The sequence below is a fragment of the Apodemus sylvaticus genome, chromosome 6, assembly GCF_947179515.1.
Source record: "Apodemus sylvaticus chromosome 6, mApoSyl1.1, whole genome shotgun sequence".
In the NCBI taxonomy this organism is placed as follows: domain Eukaryota; kingdom Metazoa; phylum Chordata; class Mammalia; order Rodentia; family Muridae; genus Apodemus; species Apodemus sylvaticus.
This window is the reverse complement of record NC_067477.1, coordinates 114,087,920-114,105,700: the sequence shown is the minus strand read 5'-3', so window position 1 is coordinate 114,105,700 and position 17,781 is coordinate 114,087,920. Positions and strand designations below refer to the sequence as shown.

Sequence of the window (17,781 nt, the reverse complement as noted above, 5' to 3'; positions counted from 1 at the left end):
CAGTTGACATGTAAGTGTACGGGGGCAGCATGCAGGCAGGGGCAGTGAGTGTTAAAAGAGAGTAAAGGATGAGAATGGAGAAAGGTAAGAGTCTGGAACAACTGAACGTCCACAATGTGTACAATGCTTTGTTAAGACCAGGAGTCCCAAGAACTAGACGGCAGAGGAAGTCACAGCTGCCTGGCAGACTCCCCTCACATACCTGACTGACATAGCCTTGTGATAATGGGGCCTTTGACCCAAATCGGTCGGCATAAATAGACACATTGCACATGATGCCTAATGTTTAGGTTGTAAGGGGTATTTCCTGTTAAGTCCATTTTGCAGACTGATACCTCTGATGAAGGCTTCCATGGTGCCAGCCCACCCCAGCCCACCCCAGCCCGAGAACATCAAGTGTTCTCTGAAGGGGATATGGATATTCCCCAGACTATCGCCATGCAACACTGGGTACAAACGAACAAGGGCCAACTGCAAAAACTGCAGGATCACAGAGACCGAGGAGAGGTTAGACAACTGGATTTGGGAAGTATAAGAACAGAGGGACTTTGCAGAAGGACCCTGAGAGAGGCTGGAGGTACAGTCAGTGGTCGGGCATTTGCTTATCATGTGTGAGGACCTGGCTTCAATCCCCAAAGCAAAGCAGTTGACAGGCAAACGCAACAGAAGATGGAGGAGAAGGCCTGCGCGGAGTGAGGGCCTCTGTATACAGCGGCATGCTGGGAGCAGAGATGGGAGCCGGGCAGAGCAATAAACAGAATATTGAGATGAGCAGTTTTCAACCCTTGAGAACCGCTGGTCTATCGAGAGAAAGGGAATTTTGCTCTAAAACGTCTGAACTTTTAGATGTTCATATTAGAAATTGAGATCTTCTCAAGGAAACAAGGAGCAAAATAAATAGGAAACGGCATTCCCAGAAAGTTCTCCTGGTGTTTGTGATGTTGAAGATGGACACAGAAACACTGAAGACTATAACCTAGTTGTGAGATGTCCAAAGTCTAGGCCTGGGCAGGGAGCTTGTTACAGAAGCACATTTCAAAGCTGGGCAGTGCAGTGCACGTATGCCCATAATGCCAGCACGTGGTAGGTTGGGGCAGGAAGGAAGATCATGAGTTTGATGCCAGCATAGGCTATGAAAGATCCAAGGCCAGCTAGGGCTGCAGGTGTGTGCGTGTGTGTGTCTCCTAAATAAATCGTACACACACAAATACAGATTTCAGGACCTCACTGTGGCTGACCACTCATGCTCCCTAGGGAAACTGCATATTTAACCAGGTGACCGTGGGAGTGGTGGTGCTTGAGAACAACAGAACTAGACCCCAGCAACGAAAGCTCAGATGCATTAGAACATACAGGAAACATGGGGGAAGGAGGTGGTGGCGGCTGGAAGGTGGGAGAGATGGGGGAAACAGAGGCACAGGACCTGGTGAAGGGCACCAGGTAGGCAGATTACCTCAAGATGCACAAGGTTTTAGTGACAAGGCTACCATTGGGCACACAGAATCACCATTAACAAAGCATGAAGTTTCCACCTTGCTCTGAACAGCTGGGTGGGGCTCAGGTTGGGCCTCAGACTTTCACTTACCCTTTAGTAGCTGGGCAGTTCTGTGCAGCAGGGAACGAAGGCCACTGCCTTGGTTACCTGAAAAAAGCAGTGTCCCACAGAGGCAGGGCAGGGACGGGTTAGCGGGGCTCACCTGAAGGAGGGACTTCAGCAACATGATCTGGGTCAGCCGGTTCCTATTCTCCCTGTAGGCCAGAGACACGGTCTCAGCAGGATGGCAACAGAGCGCCCCCAGCCCCCCCCCCCTTCCTCACCAGTTCTCTCACCAGGAGGCTTGTTGGGGGACTTATGACTTCCCTAACGTGGGGGTGGGGGTGGGGGTGGTGTAGGAGGGAGCCTGAAAAATTGCCATGGGGCCTAGGACCCTGCTGCTGAGGGGTTTTTGAGCCAAGAGAAAAGAGAGAGCAGAGCCACAGAAGTCAGGGTGGATAGCCAGGAGCCAGAGAGGGAATGCTGGGAGAAAGCAGTGGACTAACCCTGTGCGTCCGGTCTCCACCGGGTGATGCAGGGAAGGCAGCGGGACTTTGCTCATGATGAAGAGGATCACCTCTGAGCGCTGGTAAGTCGGCAATGTGCTGGCAAAGGAGCCTGTGAGGAAGAGGACAGAGAGCGTGTGAGGTCCCCCAGGCTCAGCATCACTGAATGGAGAGAGTGAGGCGCCCTGGTGCCCGGGGGTGACAGGCCCAGAGAGATCTGCCTAGGCAGGCTGCTGTGACTCTGTCTCCTGGGGAGGGAGCAGAAGGCCTCCAGAGGGCCCTTCCAGATGCCAGCTCTTCCCTTGTTGCTGTCATCTGGGCTCCCTGACTGGGGGATAGGGCACCAAGCAGGGCAGCTCGATGGTTTCATCGCTGATGAGCCCATGGCATAGGCACGGGGACTTCTGAGGGGGACGAGTCAGTCTCTGATATGGCGGCCCCATGTTTCTCCACATCCTGGGCACAAAGAGTCTCCACTGCTTTCTTCCTTGCCCTAACCCCACCTCCCCTGCAGTGGCCCCACCCGGAAGCACTAGCCATGCCTAATGAGGACACAGGAAGTCTGCCTTTGCAGGAAAGCCTGGCTGGCTGAGAAACCCAGACGGACCCCGTGCCTTTGCTCAGGGCCAGCCAGGCGTATGTGTCATAAGCTGGCCTCCATTTCCCCCAGTGTCCCTAAATAACACAGCACCAGACAATCATACTGCAGACGCTATAGCAGTATGGTCATCTCTATCTAGTCCTGGTTCCACGCCATCCTCCCAAGATTCCTTCCTTTTCTACCTCCTTTTCCCAGCCCCAGCCTAACTCCTCCGCTAGAGCTCTTCCCCTGTACAAGCTTTGCCAGGGTCCTTCCTTTCTGTAGGTCCTGTCTGTCTCAGGCCAGAGACCTGGGTCCCTGGCAACCCCTCCCCACAGCCTCATTCCTCTTCAAGTCTCATCAGGCCCCTCCCCGTGAGCCCCTCCCTTCTCCAAGCCTCACCGGGTCCCTCCCCTTTCTAAATTTCTTCTCCAAGCTCCGCCCCTTTCCAAGCCTCACCCAGATCTATCTCCACTACCCTGTCCTAGGCTTTGGTTCGCAGGCCCCGCCTCCAGATCGTTGCCAACTCCTCTCCGGGAGTCAGGCCCCCAAGCCTCGATGGCCCCTCCCAGCCCCACCCCTTTTCCCACCGATGGTTTTGATGACCGCCTCCTGGAACATGCGCTCCTCGTGCTCCTTGATGATCTTGGAGCCCAGGCTCACGGCGCCGTCGTAGCTCCCGGTTAGAGCATAGTCGATGCTGAGCCGCAGCTGCCGCAGCAGGGTGTTGAACATCTCCAGTACGGTGGGCCCTAGGCGCCAAGGGGGAGGGACCCACAAATCGTGACAGGAATCCCTCCTGCTCTCCCTTAAGCCCGGGCCCGCGCAGCCAATCGGCTTTAAATCCAACGCCTGCACACCCCCTCCCCATCCCACGCCCCTTGCCTTTTGCCCCGGACCCCTTACCGACAGAGCCCGTGGCAGCGATGACTGCAGCTTCCGATAGGACTTCCACGATGCCGGCGCGCACAGTCGCCGCGCTGCGGCTGTTGGCGTCCAGGTGGCTCAGGAGCTGCTGGATAACCAGGTGGGAGTGCTGCGGCTGTGGGGGAGGAAGACGCGCTGGTCCCCAGACAGCTACCCCCAGGGCCCCGTAGCCCTCTCCTGGAACCCAGAGACTCAGGGTGAACCAAAATGACATCCCACAGCCAGCGGACACCGCAAGTGGCACTCAGACCTCGCTCTCTTTCTTGCAGCACCCGCCTCCCCGCCCCCCAAACACGGAGCCAAATCCTGGGGAATCTGCTTTTGCACATTTTTTCCTGATTTCCTTTACTTCAAAGGCAGCCAGCAATCCATTTCAAAATATTGTCTTTCATTTCTCCCTGTCCCCAGGTTTTACTGGCAAGGCCCATGAGGGGGGCACGTGGTTCATCTCAGTGCTGCTGAGTGTGGCTGGGAGCCCAGGGCCAACTCAAGATCTGATAACATTGCGGCTAAGATGAGGGTCAGAAGGAAACTGCACCCGCAGTAATCGGGACCGCTCAGGGGTCGCAGGCTGTTTGTCTTCTTGAGATTTGACTTTCCCTAGGGATTATTTTCCATTGTATTTCATAAAAAAATGTTGGCCTAGGGTGTACTAAACATTAAATAGTTCCTTGCAATTCCTTCCCAGCCGGATGATATAGCATGATCTGTGGCAGCTGGGGGGGGGGTCTCTGGGGGAAGCCAGAAGCCACCTGGCTTTCTGCTCTGTGAACTGTCCAGCACCAGGAAGCGCCCTTGCGCAGGGCAGGGCAGGGGGACAAGCTGGAGCAGGGAAGCTACCATACCTGAATTGAGTACATGATGATTTTAAAGCAACGGGTGGCAAACACCTTGGGCTCCCAAAGAGAATGGTTATCCAGGTGGCTGCAAGGGAGAAAACATGGGGGGAGGGTGACTAGGAAACTCAGAGAAAGGTAGGGAGGAGAGATGAACTTGGAGGGACAGTGACCTCCTGAGAGCCCCGGGCAGTTCCCAATCAAGGAAGGGTTTTCAGTACAGGCTCTATAGCTTGGCACAAGCACTGAAGCTGGCACCCTTGTTCAGCTTTTGGTACTCTTCTCTTAATCAGCACAAATTACGGGTAGACACTGTGTGGTAGGTAGCCTAGCGGTATGAACCAAAAAAGGATTGGCTTGGCCATAGCAAGTCTGCAAGGCCATCTCCTCTCTTCACATATCGGCAGATGGGGGCGGGGGCGGGAGGACTGGGGCAATTGGCAAGGAGAGACTTGAACCTGTCATTGGGGTAGAGCATTTCCGGGATGTGGAGGAACATTCAACTCACATAAGAACCGGCTTGATGGCGTTCTTGATATTGCCGAAGGCTGCCCGGCCCAGCAGCTCTCTCAGGCACCTCTCAGCCAGCTCTGCTGGGTTCTCCTTTTCCTTCTCTGGTGCTTGGAGGGGCGAGGGAGACCGGCTGTGGATAGAGCCGTGTGAATAGAGGATGGGGTTCAGAGCTGGGAGCCAGGATTGTATAGCCCTAGGTTTCTGCCCAGGACAAGCAGGGATTGGAAATAAGCTACACCAGGTCATAGAGTAGTCTTGGCTGTCAGCGATTAACCAGGGTAAGAGATCTGGGAGTAAGACTGGGGGAGACAATAGGACTGTTTGTGGAGAAGCACTTCAGGGTGGGCAGGATTGCCGCTGGGAGGGTCTAGATATATCTAAGGGCTCAGGAAGAGGGGCGTGAGAACTGAAAAGAGGAAAGAGAGGCATAAAGTTATGGTGATTGGCTAGCCTGTGACTTAATGGTATGCAAATCAGAGTGAACCTCTGAACAGAGCTCCCCTTCCAAACCAGCAGATCAGCGAGCAGTTATATCAGAAATAGCCACCAGGGGGCACACTTACTTCCCTCTGCTAGTTTAACTGCCCAGTCTCAACTGAGTGCATTTTTACAGAGCATCTAAGCACAAAAGCAAGGTAGGACAGCAACAGGAAACTTTCTCTCTAACCCATTCTACTGGGGAACGTAAGGGTCAGGGGACTGGATGAGTCTGATGTTTTGGAGGCTCTAAGATTAAACTCCAGTGTCCGCAATTCTTGAGTGGCGGTGGCTGGTCAAACAGTCACGTTTTAAGGTCTGAAATAGCATCACTAAGCGAGACGGGGAAATTCCAAGGGAAAGTCTTTAGCATTTAGAACCACAAAAGGCACTTTAAACCTCCTTAGCTGGCGCGCTCTGTCTCACTGGCCCCTGCATCCTGACCAGTTTACCTGTGAACTCAGGCAGCACTGAGCCATACCGCCCTTGCTGTCTTGAGAACTGAAGGGGTTCAGGGGCCGGCAGAAGACAGACCAGAGCATCCAAGCACCCAGCCTTGCACTCCTCAGGGAACAAGCCACAAAGCCAAGATTCCTGGCCTTGTGGCTGCCTTTTACCTTCCTGCCCACGCTAGGCAGGCGCGTCCCAGGAGGCCTGGGTGTGAGGGCGGGGCTCTGAGCGGTGAGCCCCACCCCACTCACCTCTCTGCCTCTTCCACGTGCTGCAGATTGAAAAGCAGCGACGGGACGATCTTGTCCATGTGCTGTGGGTCCCAGATGTTGGCCTGTAGCTCATCATTCACCGTCTTTCTCACCACCCCTTGCAGGCCTTTGATACCCGACATCCGGATTCTGTAAGGAAAAAGGCCGAGGCGTGTCCACGCCCTGAGCATCTCCACAGCCAGGAGAGGAGCTTGGCTCAAGATCTGGAGACTCAAGCGCTCGCAAAGCTGCTTCTCCTTGTGGGTCCTGAGCTGGTCAGGACACATTAAAAAACAACATGATCCTTGTCCTTGTGTAGCGTATAAGCTAGTGGGTGGAGACAGACAGGGATCAGAGACATAAGAGGGGGACGAAGGAAATCACGGTATGGGGGCGCACGGAAGGAAAGGAGTGGGTGTGAGGACAGCCAGGCAGGCCTCACCAGTGGGAGCAAAGCCATGGCAGAGGGGAAGCAGCAGCTATGAGATGCACGGAGGGAGGACTGTGTGGAGGTTCTGGGGCAGGAACGGTCCTGTGTGTCCTTGGAGCACAGCTGAGGGAGAGTGAGTGGGGGACCCAGAAGATGGAGTGAGGTACAGCCAGTGTGAGGACTTGGGCTGTGTTGATGGGTATAGATATTGGGAGCAGGCAGCTTCTGAGGTGTTCAAATGCATATTTTTTTTTAAGATTTATTTATTTATTTTATGAATATGATTACACTGTAGCTGTACAGATGGTTGTGAGTCATCATGTGGTTGCGAGCCATCATGTGGTTGCTGGGAATTGAATTCAGGACCTCTGCTCACTCCAGCCCTGCTCCCTCCGACTTAAAGATTTATTTATTTAAGTACACTGTAGCTGTCTTCAGACACACCAGAAGAGCGTGTCAGATCTCATTACAGATGGTCGTGAGCTACCCTGTGGTTGCTGGGATTTGAACTCAGGACCTTCAGAAGAGCAGTCAGTGCTCTTAACCGCTGAGCCATCTCTCCAGCCCCATCAAATGCACGTTTTAAACCAAGGAGTGAGTGGTGGGTTTGTGTGTTCAGGCACACATTTTGTTTCTGGCCCTTAAGTTCAGCTCAGGAGAACTGATTATATTTTGTCCTGTTTTCTGCTCCACCACCACCCCCAATTTTTTCCTTCAGAACCATCTTCTGGGAGCCCCCTTCTGAGTGACAGCCATCTACTCTGGCAATAGCGGACTCGAAGGAGAGTCTGGGAAGGCAGATTGGTTATCCAGTGTCCAGGCCCTTTGGAGCCCCTTGGTGAGTCTACCGGGAGCTCCTCAGGCTCCTTGACCCCTGGTACTCACTTCGTCTTGATTTCCAAGTCATCGTGGCTAGAGTGGCACATTTCACTGAATCGGGACACAAAGAAGTCATAGCTCCGATGATAGGAGGGCGTGTCCTCTTCAATGTTGGCGAACTTCACAAACTGTCAGGCAGAGGGGGAGAATGTGTGTGAGAGGCAGGTCTCAGTGTCCCAAGCACCTGCTCCAAAAAAGCCTCGGGTCCAGGTCTCTGGGGGAGCAGCCGGCACAGGCTGGGACTTGAAGGGGACTTGGGTCAAGGCGCGGAGCACCTCTGTGACTGAGTTCTGAAACAGGAGAGCAAATCTGAACATTAGGCTTCAAGACTGGAATCACATTTTTTCCGGGTGGAATCTTGAGTGTTTAAAGTTCAGCATTTTGGTAGTCTCCCTCCCCCCCTGTCTCTTTTGAGACAGGGTTTCACTGGGCAGATGCTGGCCGTGAACTCGATCCTCCTCCCCTTACCTCCTGAGTGCTAGGGATTACAGGAGTTTGCCTCCATGCCTGGCTTTAGTCCTCATCTTTAGTAGCATTCCCAGCTGCCGGATTGCACTGAGCTGTACATTTCCAGCTTTAAAGAGGGAATTCATTTCAATCAAGGCTCCCAGAGAAGCAAGCATCACGTACAAAATAAACTGCTAAAAACTAATACAATTTACTTTGCTTGATGATATAAATGCTAGCATCTCCCAAACAACTCTACAAGGAGATTAGATTAATGGATTGGAGATATAGCTCAGAGGGCAGAGTGCTTCCTCAGCATGCCTAAGCCCTGGGCTCCACACCCAGAACAGGATAAACTGAGTGTGGCAGCCCCGGGCTGTAGTCCCAGCACTCAGGAGGTGGAGGCAGGAGGATCAGAAGTCTATAGAGCAAGTTTGACATAAGACCCCACCTCAAAAAGAGGGCTTAGACCTAAAATACACTTTATAGTTTCCTAAATATTGGTTGGTTTAGAAAATATATACATTCAAGCCAGGTTGTGGTGGCACACACCTTTAATTCCAGGGCTCAGGAAGCAGAGGCAGGTGGATTTCTGAGTTCAAGGCCAGTTTGGTCTACAGAGTAAGTTCCAGGATCACATACAGAAAAACCCTGTCCCCCAAAAAATCAAAACAAAAAAACCTCATATTCTTTCTCAAAGTATCTAGTGGATACACTTTCATCATATTTGGTATTAACTGCCAATCTGTGTTAAAAATTAACTTTACCCTAAGTGCAAATTAACAGCATCCTTTAATCTCATTATTTATTATAGTTTTAAAGTTTTAATTAATTCTTGAGAATTTCATACATGCAAACAGTACTTTTATTCAGCCCTGCCTCCTTCCCTGAATCTTCCCAGATCTGCCTTCCAAGCCTCCCACTCCGTCAAGTCAAGTCCTCTTTGTTTTTTAAAACCTCACTGAGTACCAATTGTGCCACTCATACCCACATGGGTGTGGGGCCATCCACAGGAGCATGGTCAGCCTACCAGGGCTCACACCATTAAAAAACAAAGAAACACTTTCATCATATTTGGTATTAACTGCCAATCTGTGTTAAGAGTTAACTTTACCCTAAGCGCAAATTAATCCGACTCTCCCTCTCCCAGAAGCCACCAACTAATAATAGTTCTTTAGAGTGAGTGTTGGGGCTCTCTCTTTAGGCCCCTCCCACCTCTCTGCCGGACTGTAGATTGGTTTGCTCTGGTGCAGGTCTTGAGGAGACAGCAGTAGTTGCTGGGAGCGGATGAGTCCTTAGGTCCTGTTTTGTTCTGCTCCTCCCTGTTTATGTCTCTTACAATCTTTCTGCCCCCACTTCTGGGGTAGTTCCTGAGCCTTGGTGGGAGAGGGGATGATCCCCACCCTCCGTTTGTGGGTGGGCACATCCTACACTCCACTCTGGCAATTGTGAGTTTCCACCTTGACCACCAACTACACAGAGAAGCCTTCTCTGCTGAGGACTGAGAGCTGTGCTGTGCTGTGGGTGGAGAGATAAGAATTTAGAGGGCAGTTTGATAGCAAAATAGTAGTAGTAGGTTTCCCCGGGGGACTGTGTGCTGTCCAGCCATAGGTTTATAGTACTAGACATCGGTTTCTCCCCAAGGAGTGGACTCAAATAAGAAGGTGGTGGGTTACCCCAACAGCATTTGCTCCACACACAGGCATGTCTAGCAACTCAGCCCCAGAGAATGATGTTTACTGCGCCACGCCCACCGGGATGCGTCACGCCTAAGGGATGTGCCACGCCCACCGGGATGCACCAAACCTCTGAAACCACACACAACACGGACCCGCTCCTTTAAACTCTTCATGACAGACATTTTGTCACAGTGACACAGACGTAATTAATACAAACCATAAGTAAGCAGCTGTTTTCTGCTGATTTATAGCTGTTCAACACATGAAGTGGGTAGGGAGGTCTCTCTCTCGGAGCCAAAGCTAAAACCCGTACATACATCCATCGGAGAGGATGCTCCAGTGTCAGTGATAGTGAAAACGGCCTTGCTTGTGCTATTCATGTGGTGGTGCAGGGAGGTACAGGAAGAGTCCAGGTCACCCCAAGATGAGCGACTCACCCACGCTCAGGAGTTCCAGACACAAGGGTGAAGCAGGGCCTTGCTCTGTGGCCTTCCTAAGCCCCCAAGGTGTGACCACTGCCTTGGCTACCGCCTGCATCTCTTGCATTAGTATTTTGCGGACTGGTTTGGAGCCCTCCCATATATTTGAATGCCAAGTCCTCCATTATCAATAGGGTGACCTGGGACAAGCTACTTAAGCTCCCTTGGCCTCAACTGTCCCATCTATAAAATTGGGTTAATGAGTACTTGTCTTGTATCCGTGCTATGACCAGAATTACCAAATGGCCTTGCTTGTCACTTAAAAAAAAAAAAAAAGATTTATTTTTATTATGTGTATGCATATGCCCGAGTGTGGAATATTCACATGACTGCAGATGCCAGAGGAGGCCAGGAGAGGGCACCAGACGCCCTGGAGCTGAACTTGTAAGTGGTCGTGAGTATCCTGATGTGGGTTCTGGGAATTTGACCCAGATCCTCTGGAAGAACAACCGGTTCTTTTAACCACTAAGCCCCCTCTCCAGCCCCAGTCCTGATTTTTTATTTAAGTGCTAGTTACTTAATGAAATCATGAAGGAAAATGTTGAAATTTTCTTTTCCTCTCTCTCTCTCTCTCTCTCTGTGTGTGTGTGTGTGTCTGATAAAGCAATGATGAAGAAGGTTTCCATGACAACAAACTGACACCTCTGAGTACAGGACATTTCAAAGGCCAGGAGCACTGCTAGGGACACCCTTCAAGTTCAAAGTTCCAGTTCTCTCTCTGTAACCCAGGGCGCCAAGCTTGCTGGAGCGGATCACCAGCCCTCACAGTGCCTCTCCTAGATGTGCGGAAAACTGGAAAACAGGGGCTGATTAAGAGCTTGGTAAACAAAGAGGAGCCTACTCCAAACAGTGACTCTGCACAAACAGCTCTCCCAGGGCTCAACAAAGCTTGGCTGCGCCTACTCGGGCACCAACTGAGTGTCTCCACGCACAGTTAGCGTTTCCCTCTTCTACAAATGGCTTTAACTCCAGGTGACTCTCCATTGTCAAGAACAGGACAGCAGAAAAACTTGAGAGCACAGGCAGGACCTCACTTCTCCTGCAGCCTTGGGGGCTGCAGGTCTTTTGAGACCTCTACCCGGAAAGGGGAAACAGGAAGTACCTCTGCCCCTCTGAGCTCATCCAAGCAACAGGAAGAATCTCACAGCCAGTGCTGATTTGACTTTCAGACTCTCTGCTCCCTTCTCATTACTTTTTTTTTCTTCTTTTGGTTGTTGTCCTATTTTGTCTTGGGGTAAGGGCTTTACTATGTAGCCTAGGCTGGCCTCAAACTCAATATCTTCTTCCCATGAGCCACTGAATGCTGTGACGACTACAAGTGTTTCCTACCACGTCTGGTTTTTCTTTTCTTCTCCTGACAGCAAAACCTTACCTAAGTTAAAAGTGAGTCAGTGCCTATAACACATAGGTAAAAGGAGCTGGGGGCCCAGTAAAGAGGAAAGGACCCAGAACTTCTCCCCTCCAGGCTCCTGAGCTCCCACAAAGCCTCAGACCATGGTGACACTCCTGGGCCAACCATCCCAAGGCAGAGCAAGGTGGGCACCAGGGTCCCAGCAAGTCTAAAATGATGTGAAGCAGGGCTCTTCCTAGGGTCCTGGCTCGGGCGTCCGGCCGGAGGGTCCCGATGAAGGGCAATGCTAGGAAAGGCTGCCTCCTAGCGGGAACCCCAGCCCACTGCACTTCCGGCTGAACTCAGGTTTGTCAGCCCTGCTGACCTTCATGGTCATAGCACAGCCATCACGCCATTCAGCAGGGGTGATGAATCACTGGGACACAGAATTTGGAGAAATTCTTGTCTTAAGCCAGGATTTGCGTTGAGAAAAACAAGACCTGCTGGCCACCTGCCTCTGTGCTCTGGCCTCCACGGATCCAGGACGTCTAGTTTATTTTCCATGCAGATGCTCTCTTCCAGACTGTATTTATCTTAAGACAACTAAAGCAGTCGGTGAAGCTGTTGCCAGGGCAACAGGACAAAGGGCTTCGCCCTCTGCGGCAGTGTGTGTAATTTGTCAAAGGCAGCTGGTGCAAAGGGAAAACGGAAGGGAAGGGCTGTCATGTTGGGTCCTGCAAAGAGAACTTAGAGGACTTTCTTCTGTTAAAGCAACTCTTCTGTAGAGCAGGAGAAATTTGTGTGCTCAAAACTTAGAAGCAGAGCTAGCAAGATGATTCAGTAAGTCCAAGGGCTTGCTGGCAAACCTGATGACCCAAGTTCAGTCCCCAGGTATTTAAATAACAAGGTGTTAAGAAGAGAAATAACTTTTATGAGTTGTCCTCTGACTTCCACATGTTCACTATGGAATGCCCATGCCCACACACATACCCTTACTAAAGCTATAGAAGAGTTGCATATGAGTTTCTTAAAAACCTGGGACTTAAAGTATGCTCTAAGGGGAGGGACTAAGACAAAAGGCAAGAGATTAAAGAAAGCCGCCAGAACATTCAAGAACATTTAGATAAACACGTCATAGCGGGACTTCTGATAAAGCCTACTGTATCTTCTCTCATAAATCATAGCGAGTCATGGTCCACCCACTTATACTATAACCGGCAACATGCGACCCAAAGAGACCAAATCCAACCCACTTGAGATTTTTGGTAGAACTAACAAAGCCCATGAGAATCAGCCTGCCAGGAGGGGACAGAACTAGACCCACGGCCGTTTGCTGTTTCCCTCCTGTCTTCCCACCCCTCTGTGGCCTCCGTCCACGTGCTCTTATCTTTCTGTGAAGGATGTGACTGAGACCAGCTTTCAAAGGCTGCCCCACGGAGAGATGAGTCCCACGTGCCCTGGGCACCCTTATTCTCCACACAACGACCCAAGTTCAGTCTGTTTTCTATTTCTTTGGCCCTTGATGAAAATTATTTACTGAGAATAATTCATTAGGAAAAAAAATCAGAGGCCATCAGTTTAAAGAGCAGAGCCTTATTCATTTGTTTGCTTGTTTACAGAGGTAGGTTTCATTATACAGACTTGGCTGGCCTTGAACTCACAGAGGTCAGCCTGCCTTTGCCTCCTGAGTACTAGGATTAAAGATGTGTGCCACCACACCCAGCCCATGAATTTTATTTTATTTTTGAAAAGACTCATTATATTATATTTAAGTATGTGTGTATATTTAAGTATGTGTGTAGGCCTGTGCATATGAGTGTCTGAGGAATCCAGAGATGGCGGGTCCCCCGAGAGTGAGAGTTAGAGGCATCTGTGAGCAGCCCAAGACCGGCACTGAGAATCAAACCCAGGTCCTCTGTAAGAGCAGTGCGTGTTCTTAACTACTGAGCCATTCCTCCAGCTCCAATAAATCTTATTTTTAGGACATATTTTCTTATATGTTTTTTTTTAAAAAAAGATTTTTATTTATTTTATGTATATGAGCATACTGTAGCTGTATAAAATGGTTATGAGCCATCATGTGGTTGCTGAGAATGGACTCAGGACCTCTGCTAGCTCCAGCCCTGCTCGCTCCGGCCCAACGATTTATTTATTGTTATATGTAAGTACACTGTAGCTGTCTCGGACACACCAGAAGAGGCATCAGATCTAATTACGGATAGTTGTGAGCCACCATGTGGTTACTGAGATTTGAACTCAGGACCTTTGGAAGAGCAGTCAATGAGCCATCTCCCCAGCTCTTTCTTATATGCTTATATAAATATTATATTTACCAAAATTCAAAATACACAACACCTCTTTGCTCACACAAAGAGAGATGGTAAGACAAGAGGTATATATAGCTTAGGGTAGCAGTTCTCAACCTGTGGGTCTCAGCCCTCACAGGAGTTACATATCAGATAGCCTGAATAGCAAATATTCACATTATGATTCATAAAAGTAGCAAAGTTACAGTTATAAATTAGTAACCAGATAATTGTATGGTGGGGGGTCACCATAACACGAGGAACTGTGTTTAAGGGTCACAGCGTTAGGAGGGTTGAGAGCCACTGGCTTCCGGTGGTCAGACAGCAAGTGAGGATGGAGCAGCCCCACCCAGAGGGCTTCTAGCCCAGCCCACCCTGCATTCCCAGGCCCGCCCCTTACCGAGTTGGTGCCGAGGATCTGCAGGTTCGGCTTCTCCGACTCCAGCAGCTTGGCCACCATTTTAAGGAAGCTTTCCACGAAGAGGTTGATGCTCTGGCAGTGGCAGGCCATGAGCAGCTGGTCCAGCGCCTCCATGGCGATGCACACGTACCTGAGGACAGAGGCATGATGGCTTCGCCTGGTCTTGCTCTCCCCCGGTACCACACCTGGCTGGGGCGGATCTGGGGAAGGAGCTACGTCTGTGGGCTGTGCGCATCTGAACTGCGTTTCTAACAAAGGTTCACTCCAGTCCAGAACGGAGAATCAGGATGACATAAGGGGGGAACCTTAAAAATGTGAAGGCTCCCCAGTCAAGTTCCTGTGCTATATACACAACAAAGGAGCTCAAAGATCAGTTCTTCCTTATCAATACAGACCAAGTCTATTTTTAGACATAAGACATATATTTATAAACTCTTGACTTTTGGGGGGTGTCTTAAAGTTTGGGTCAATTAAAAGATTACCTAGCCCCACACAGGCCCTAACCACATTTCTTGTGGCAGCCATCCAGCTATAGAAACTGTGTAGTCAAACTAGTTGAGCCCCAAGCTACCTTTGTACAGCCATACGTAAATTAGCAGAATCCATGGTATCTGGTGGTTTTTCTTTTTAACTTTTATTTTATTTACTTGTTTTTAAAGATTTATTGTATGTATGTGAGCGTTCACTTGTGCGCATGTCTGCACCATGTTGGAGCCCCACAGGGCCACAATTACAAATGATTGTGAACATCCCCGAGGGTGACAGAGACCAAACTGGGGTTCTCTGGAAGAGCATTCACTGTGTTTACCTACTAAGCCATTTCTCCAGCCCCTAAATCTGTTTTTAAAAACAGCAACCAGACACCAGTTCTTCAACACCCTTGCATTAACTTCTGTATAAAAGAACCATTAAAAAAAAAAAAAAAGCCTTGGGCCGGAGAGATGGCTTGTAGGTTAAGAGCACTGACAGCTCTTCCAGAGTCCTGAGTTCAAATCCCAGCAATCACATGGTGGCTCACAACCATCTGTAATGGCATCTAATGCCCTCTTCTAGTGTGCATGAGGACAGACAATTCATATAAAATACATGAATAAATAAATCTTTTTTTAAAAACCCTCTATACTTTGGAATCTCTTCTACTTTTATAAAATTTATTTCTTTAATCTCTCTGAGCTGATCCAGCTACTATTAAATCCTTGACCCTTACTAAATTCAATTATTATTAAGGATTATTAAGGATATAGTGGTCTCTGTGTATACTCAAAAGTAGATCCTGCCATCCCTTTATCTATAATATCCTTAATTTTTTCCTGAGGGGCGGGGGTGGAGCCTGGGGCTTGGCACATGCTTGTTAAATGCACTGTCACTGAGCCACAGCCCCGGCTCTCTGTGGTGACTTTGGAACACAAAGGTGGCCCTGGCTCTTGAGACTCATTTGTTGAGGGGAAGCCCAGGCTTGGCATCCCTCCTACACAGGACAGACAGACAGACATGCCTGACTCTCCATAACCTTGTCCTCCACAGACCGGCAGTGAGGACACCTTCTACAGCCCTGGCATTCCACAGAGTTCAAGCCAGCCACGCTGGAAAAGAAAACTGGCCGGGATCCCTGACAGAGAGGACAGTCCAGAGGGGACACCTGGACATGGTCAAGTCACCAAACATGGTACTAAAAATGAGGGGTGGCAGCAAAGGAAAAGTCCAGTCTTTCTTTCTTTCTTTCTTTCTTTCTTTCTTTCTTTCTTTCTTTCTTTCTTTCTTTCTTTCTCTCTCTCTCTCTCTCTCTCTCTCTCTCTCTCTCTCTCTCTCTCTCTCTCTCTCTCTCTCTCTCTCTTTCTTTCTTTCTTCTTCTTCTTTTTTTTTTTTTGGTTTTTTGGATTTGTTTTTTCCAAGACAGGGTTTCTCTGTAGCCCTGGCTGTCCTGGAACTCACTCTGTAGACTAGGCTGGCCTCGAACTCAGAAATCCACCTGCCTCTGCCTCCCAGAGTGCTGGGATTACAGGGGTGCGCCACCACTGCCCGATGAAATCTTACTTTTAATAGAGTTGAAATGAACAAAATAAATAATGGAAGAGGCATGGTGGGTGGGGCTAGGCAAGAGGAGAAGCTAGAAGACCTCCCAAGTTCTGCAGCAGAGACTCAGCCTTTTTCCCCCCAATGGGTGTGTGTGTGTGTATGTGAGAGAGAGAGAGAGAGAGAAATCTAGAATATGCTGATAAGAAAAAAACAACCAAACAAACCCCAAACTATTCTTTAATAGTAAAAGAAGGACTATTGACCAAGACTAGAGATTTTGGTATAGGCTGAAAATCATAGTTGAACTGAAACAGAAATGGAAGGAAATAAAGAAGAATCACACTTAGCTCCCTGAGCATTGGGGACTAAGGAGGGCTGGCTTTGCTTGGAGCATTCAAGAACCCTTGAAGCTCCATTTCTGATTCCAGGGCTCAGTGGCATGGTTTAATTACGAGCTTGAATTCAGACCCAAGTGATGGGCTCAGTGTTTGTCCTGTGCCATCACCAGCTTCCCTATGTGCCCCACCCATCAGACCTCACTCTTAGACAGAGCAGAGGACTTTGGGGATACTGACCATCAACAGGATTCCCGTGACAAGGTTACCATCATCAGGGATCGGATCTGAGTTCTGCAAGACGTCTAAGGTTATAGTGAGTCTGAGAGTCTGAACTGGCCTGGGTACTTGGAACACTGTGGGTAAGTATGGAGCTGGGCCATGGGGCAGTACGCGCTGCTGCTGCTGCTGCTGCTGCAGCAGCAGCAAACATCAGCTCTAAACAGACCACGTGAGCTTCCCAAAGATGAAGGGGACCGAGTGCAAGCAAGCTGGAACAGACCAGGAATTGTGAGCAGCAGGGGGAGGACACTGAGCAGATTACAAATGGAAGACCTCAGAAGCAGTCACACGAACAACTACAGAGCAAAACACCCAGGGTGCCTGGTTCCTAGGGGCCCTGGGAAAAGTCCCTCTGAGGAGTCCCTAGAGGGCTGGCCCTGCTTGGACACCTTGCTCGAGGTCAGAAGTAGCCAGAGAGACCCGGAAAGGCCTGCAGTGCCAGGGGACGAGTGAGAGGGGTCGCCTGGGAGTCCCACCCAGGAGGAGAGGAAGTATGGACCTGGAGTCAGACACTTGGATCATCCCGCAAAGGGCAGCCGGAACCCTGGACGAAGGGCCTCTGATTCTGGGCATTCTGGGTATATTTGGTCAGCCCATTCCTGAACTGAACTTTCTGGGTTTTTTAAGAGCCCAGGAGCAGGGAGAGGGTTTGGCTACAACTGAAGAACAGCAGGCTGACTCTATCTAGCAGGCGTCTGCAGTTCACTCTTCCAAAGGGTCCATCTACCCTCCCACCAGCTTCAGGCCCTTCTAGGGAACAATGCTGGGTTAGTTAGGGCCAGGCTCCTCAGGTTGGAACAGTCCACCCTCCTCGACTCCATCCTCACTGCTCAAGCCTGGCCTGGAGCAGAACTCCAGGCACGGGGGACCCCTGATACTGTCTGACGTCATACCCTGCACGTGGTGGTCCATGCTCGGTGCTCCCTGTAGACTGAGGCCTGTCTGAGCACTTTCACTCCCTCCCCTGCTGCCCGGAGGAGTTGGGCATCTGGAGCGGGATGGAGAGAAGCAGAGAAATGCTGCGGTTCTGCCTCTCTGCACATCACCACCCATTCCAGACAATGCCTTGAAATTCCCCATCCTCTCCTGCTCCCAGCTGGCAT

General features: G+C 50.2%; 1 protein-coding gene across 1 annotated transcript in view; it reads right to left on the bottom strand.

Moving 5' to 3' along the window:
• The window catches only part of Efr3b (EFR3 homolog B), a 75,584-nt gene that overhangs the window by 16,297 nt on the left and 41,506 nt on the right, over positions 1-17,781 (bottom strand). The window contains exons 4-12 of the mRNA XM_052186185.1: positions 14,025-14,175; positions 7,390-7,511; positions 6,075-6,224; positions 4,892-5,026; positions 4,393-4,471; positions 3,527-3,662; positions 3,211-3,372; positions 2,041-2,152; positions 1,698-1,749 (exon numbers count right to left, since the gene is read on the bottom strand). Coding sequence (XP_052042145.1) covers positions 1,698-1,749; positions 2,041-2,152; positions 3,211-3,372; positions 3,527-3,662; positions 4,393-4,471; positions 4,892-5,026; positions 6,075-6,224; positions 7,390-7,511; positions 14,025-14,175 — 1,099 coding nt within the window. The remainder of the gene's footprint in view (positions 1-1,697; positions 1,750-2,040; positions 2,153-3,210; positions 3,373-3,526; positions 3,663-4,392; positions 4,472-4,891; positions 5,027-6,074; positions 6,225-7,389; positions 7,512-14,024; positions 14,176-17,781) is intronic.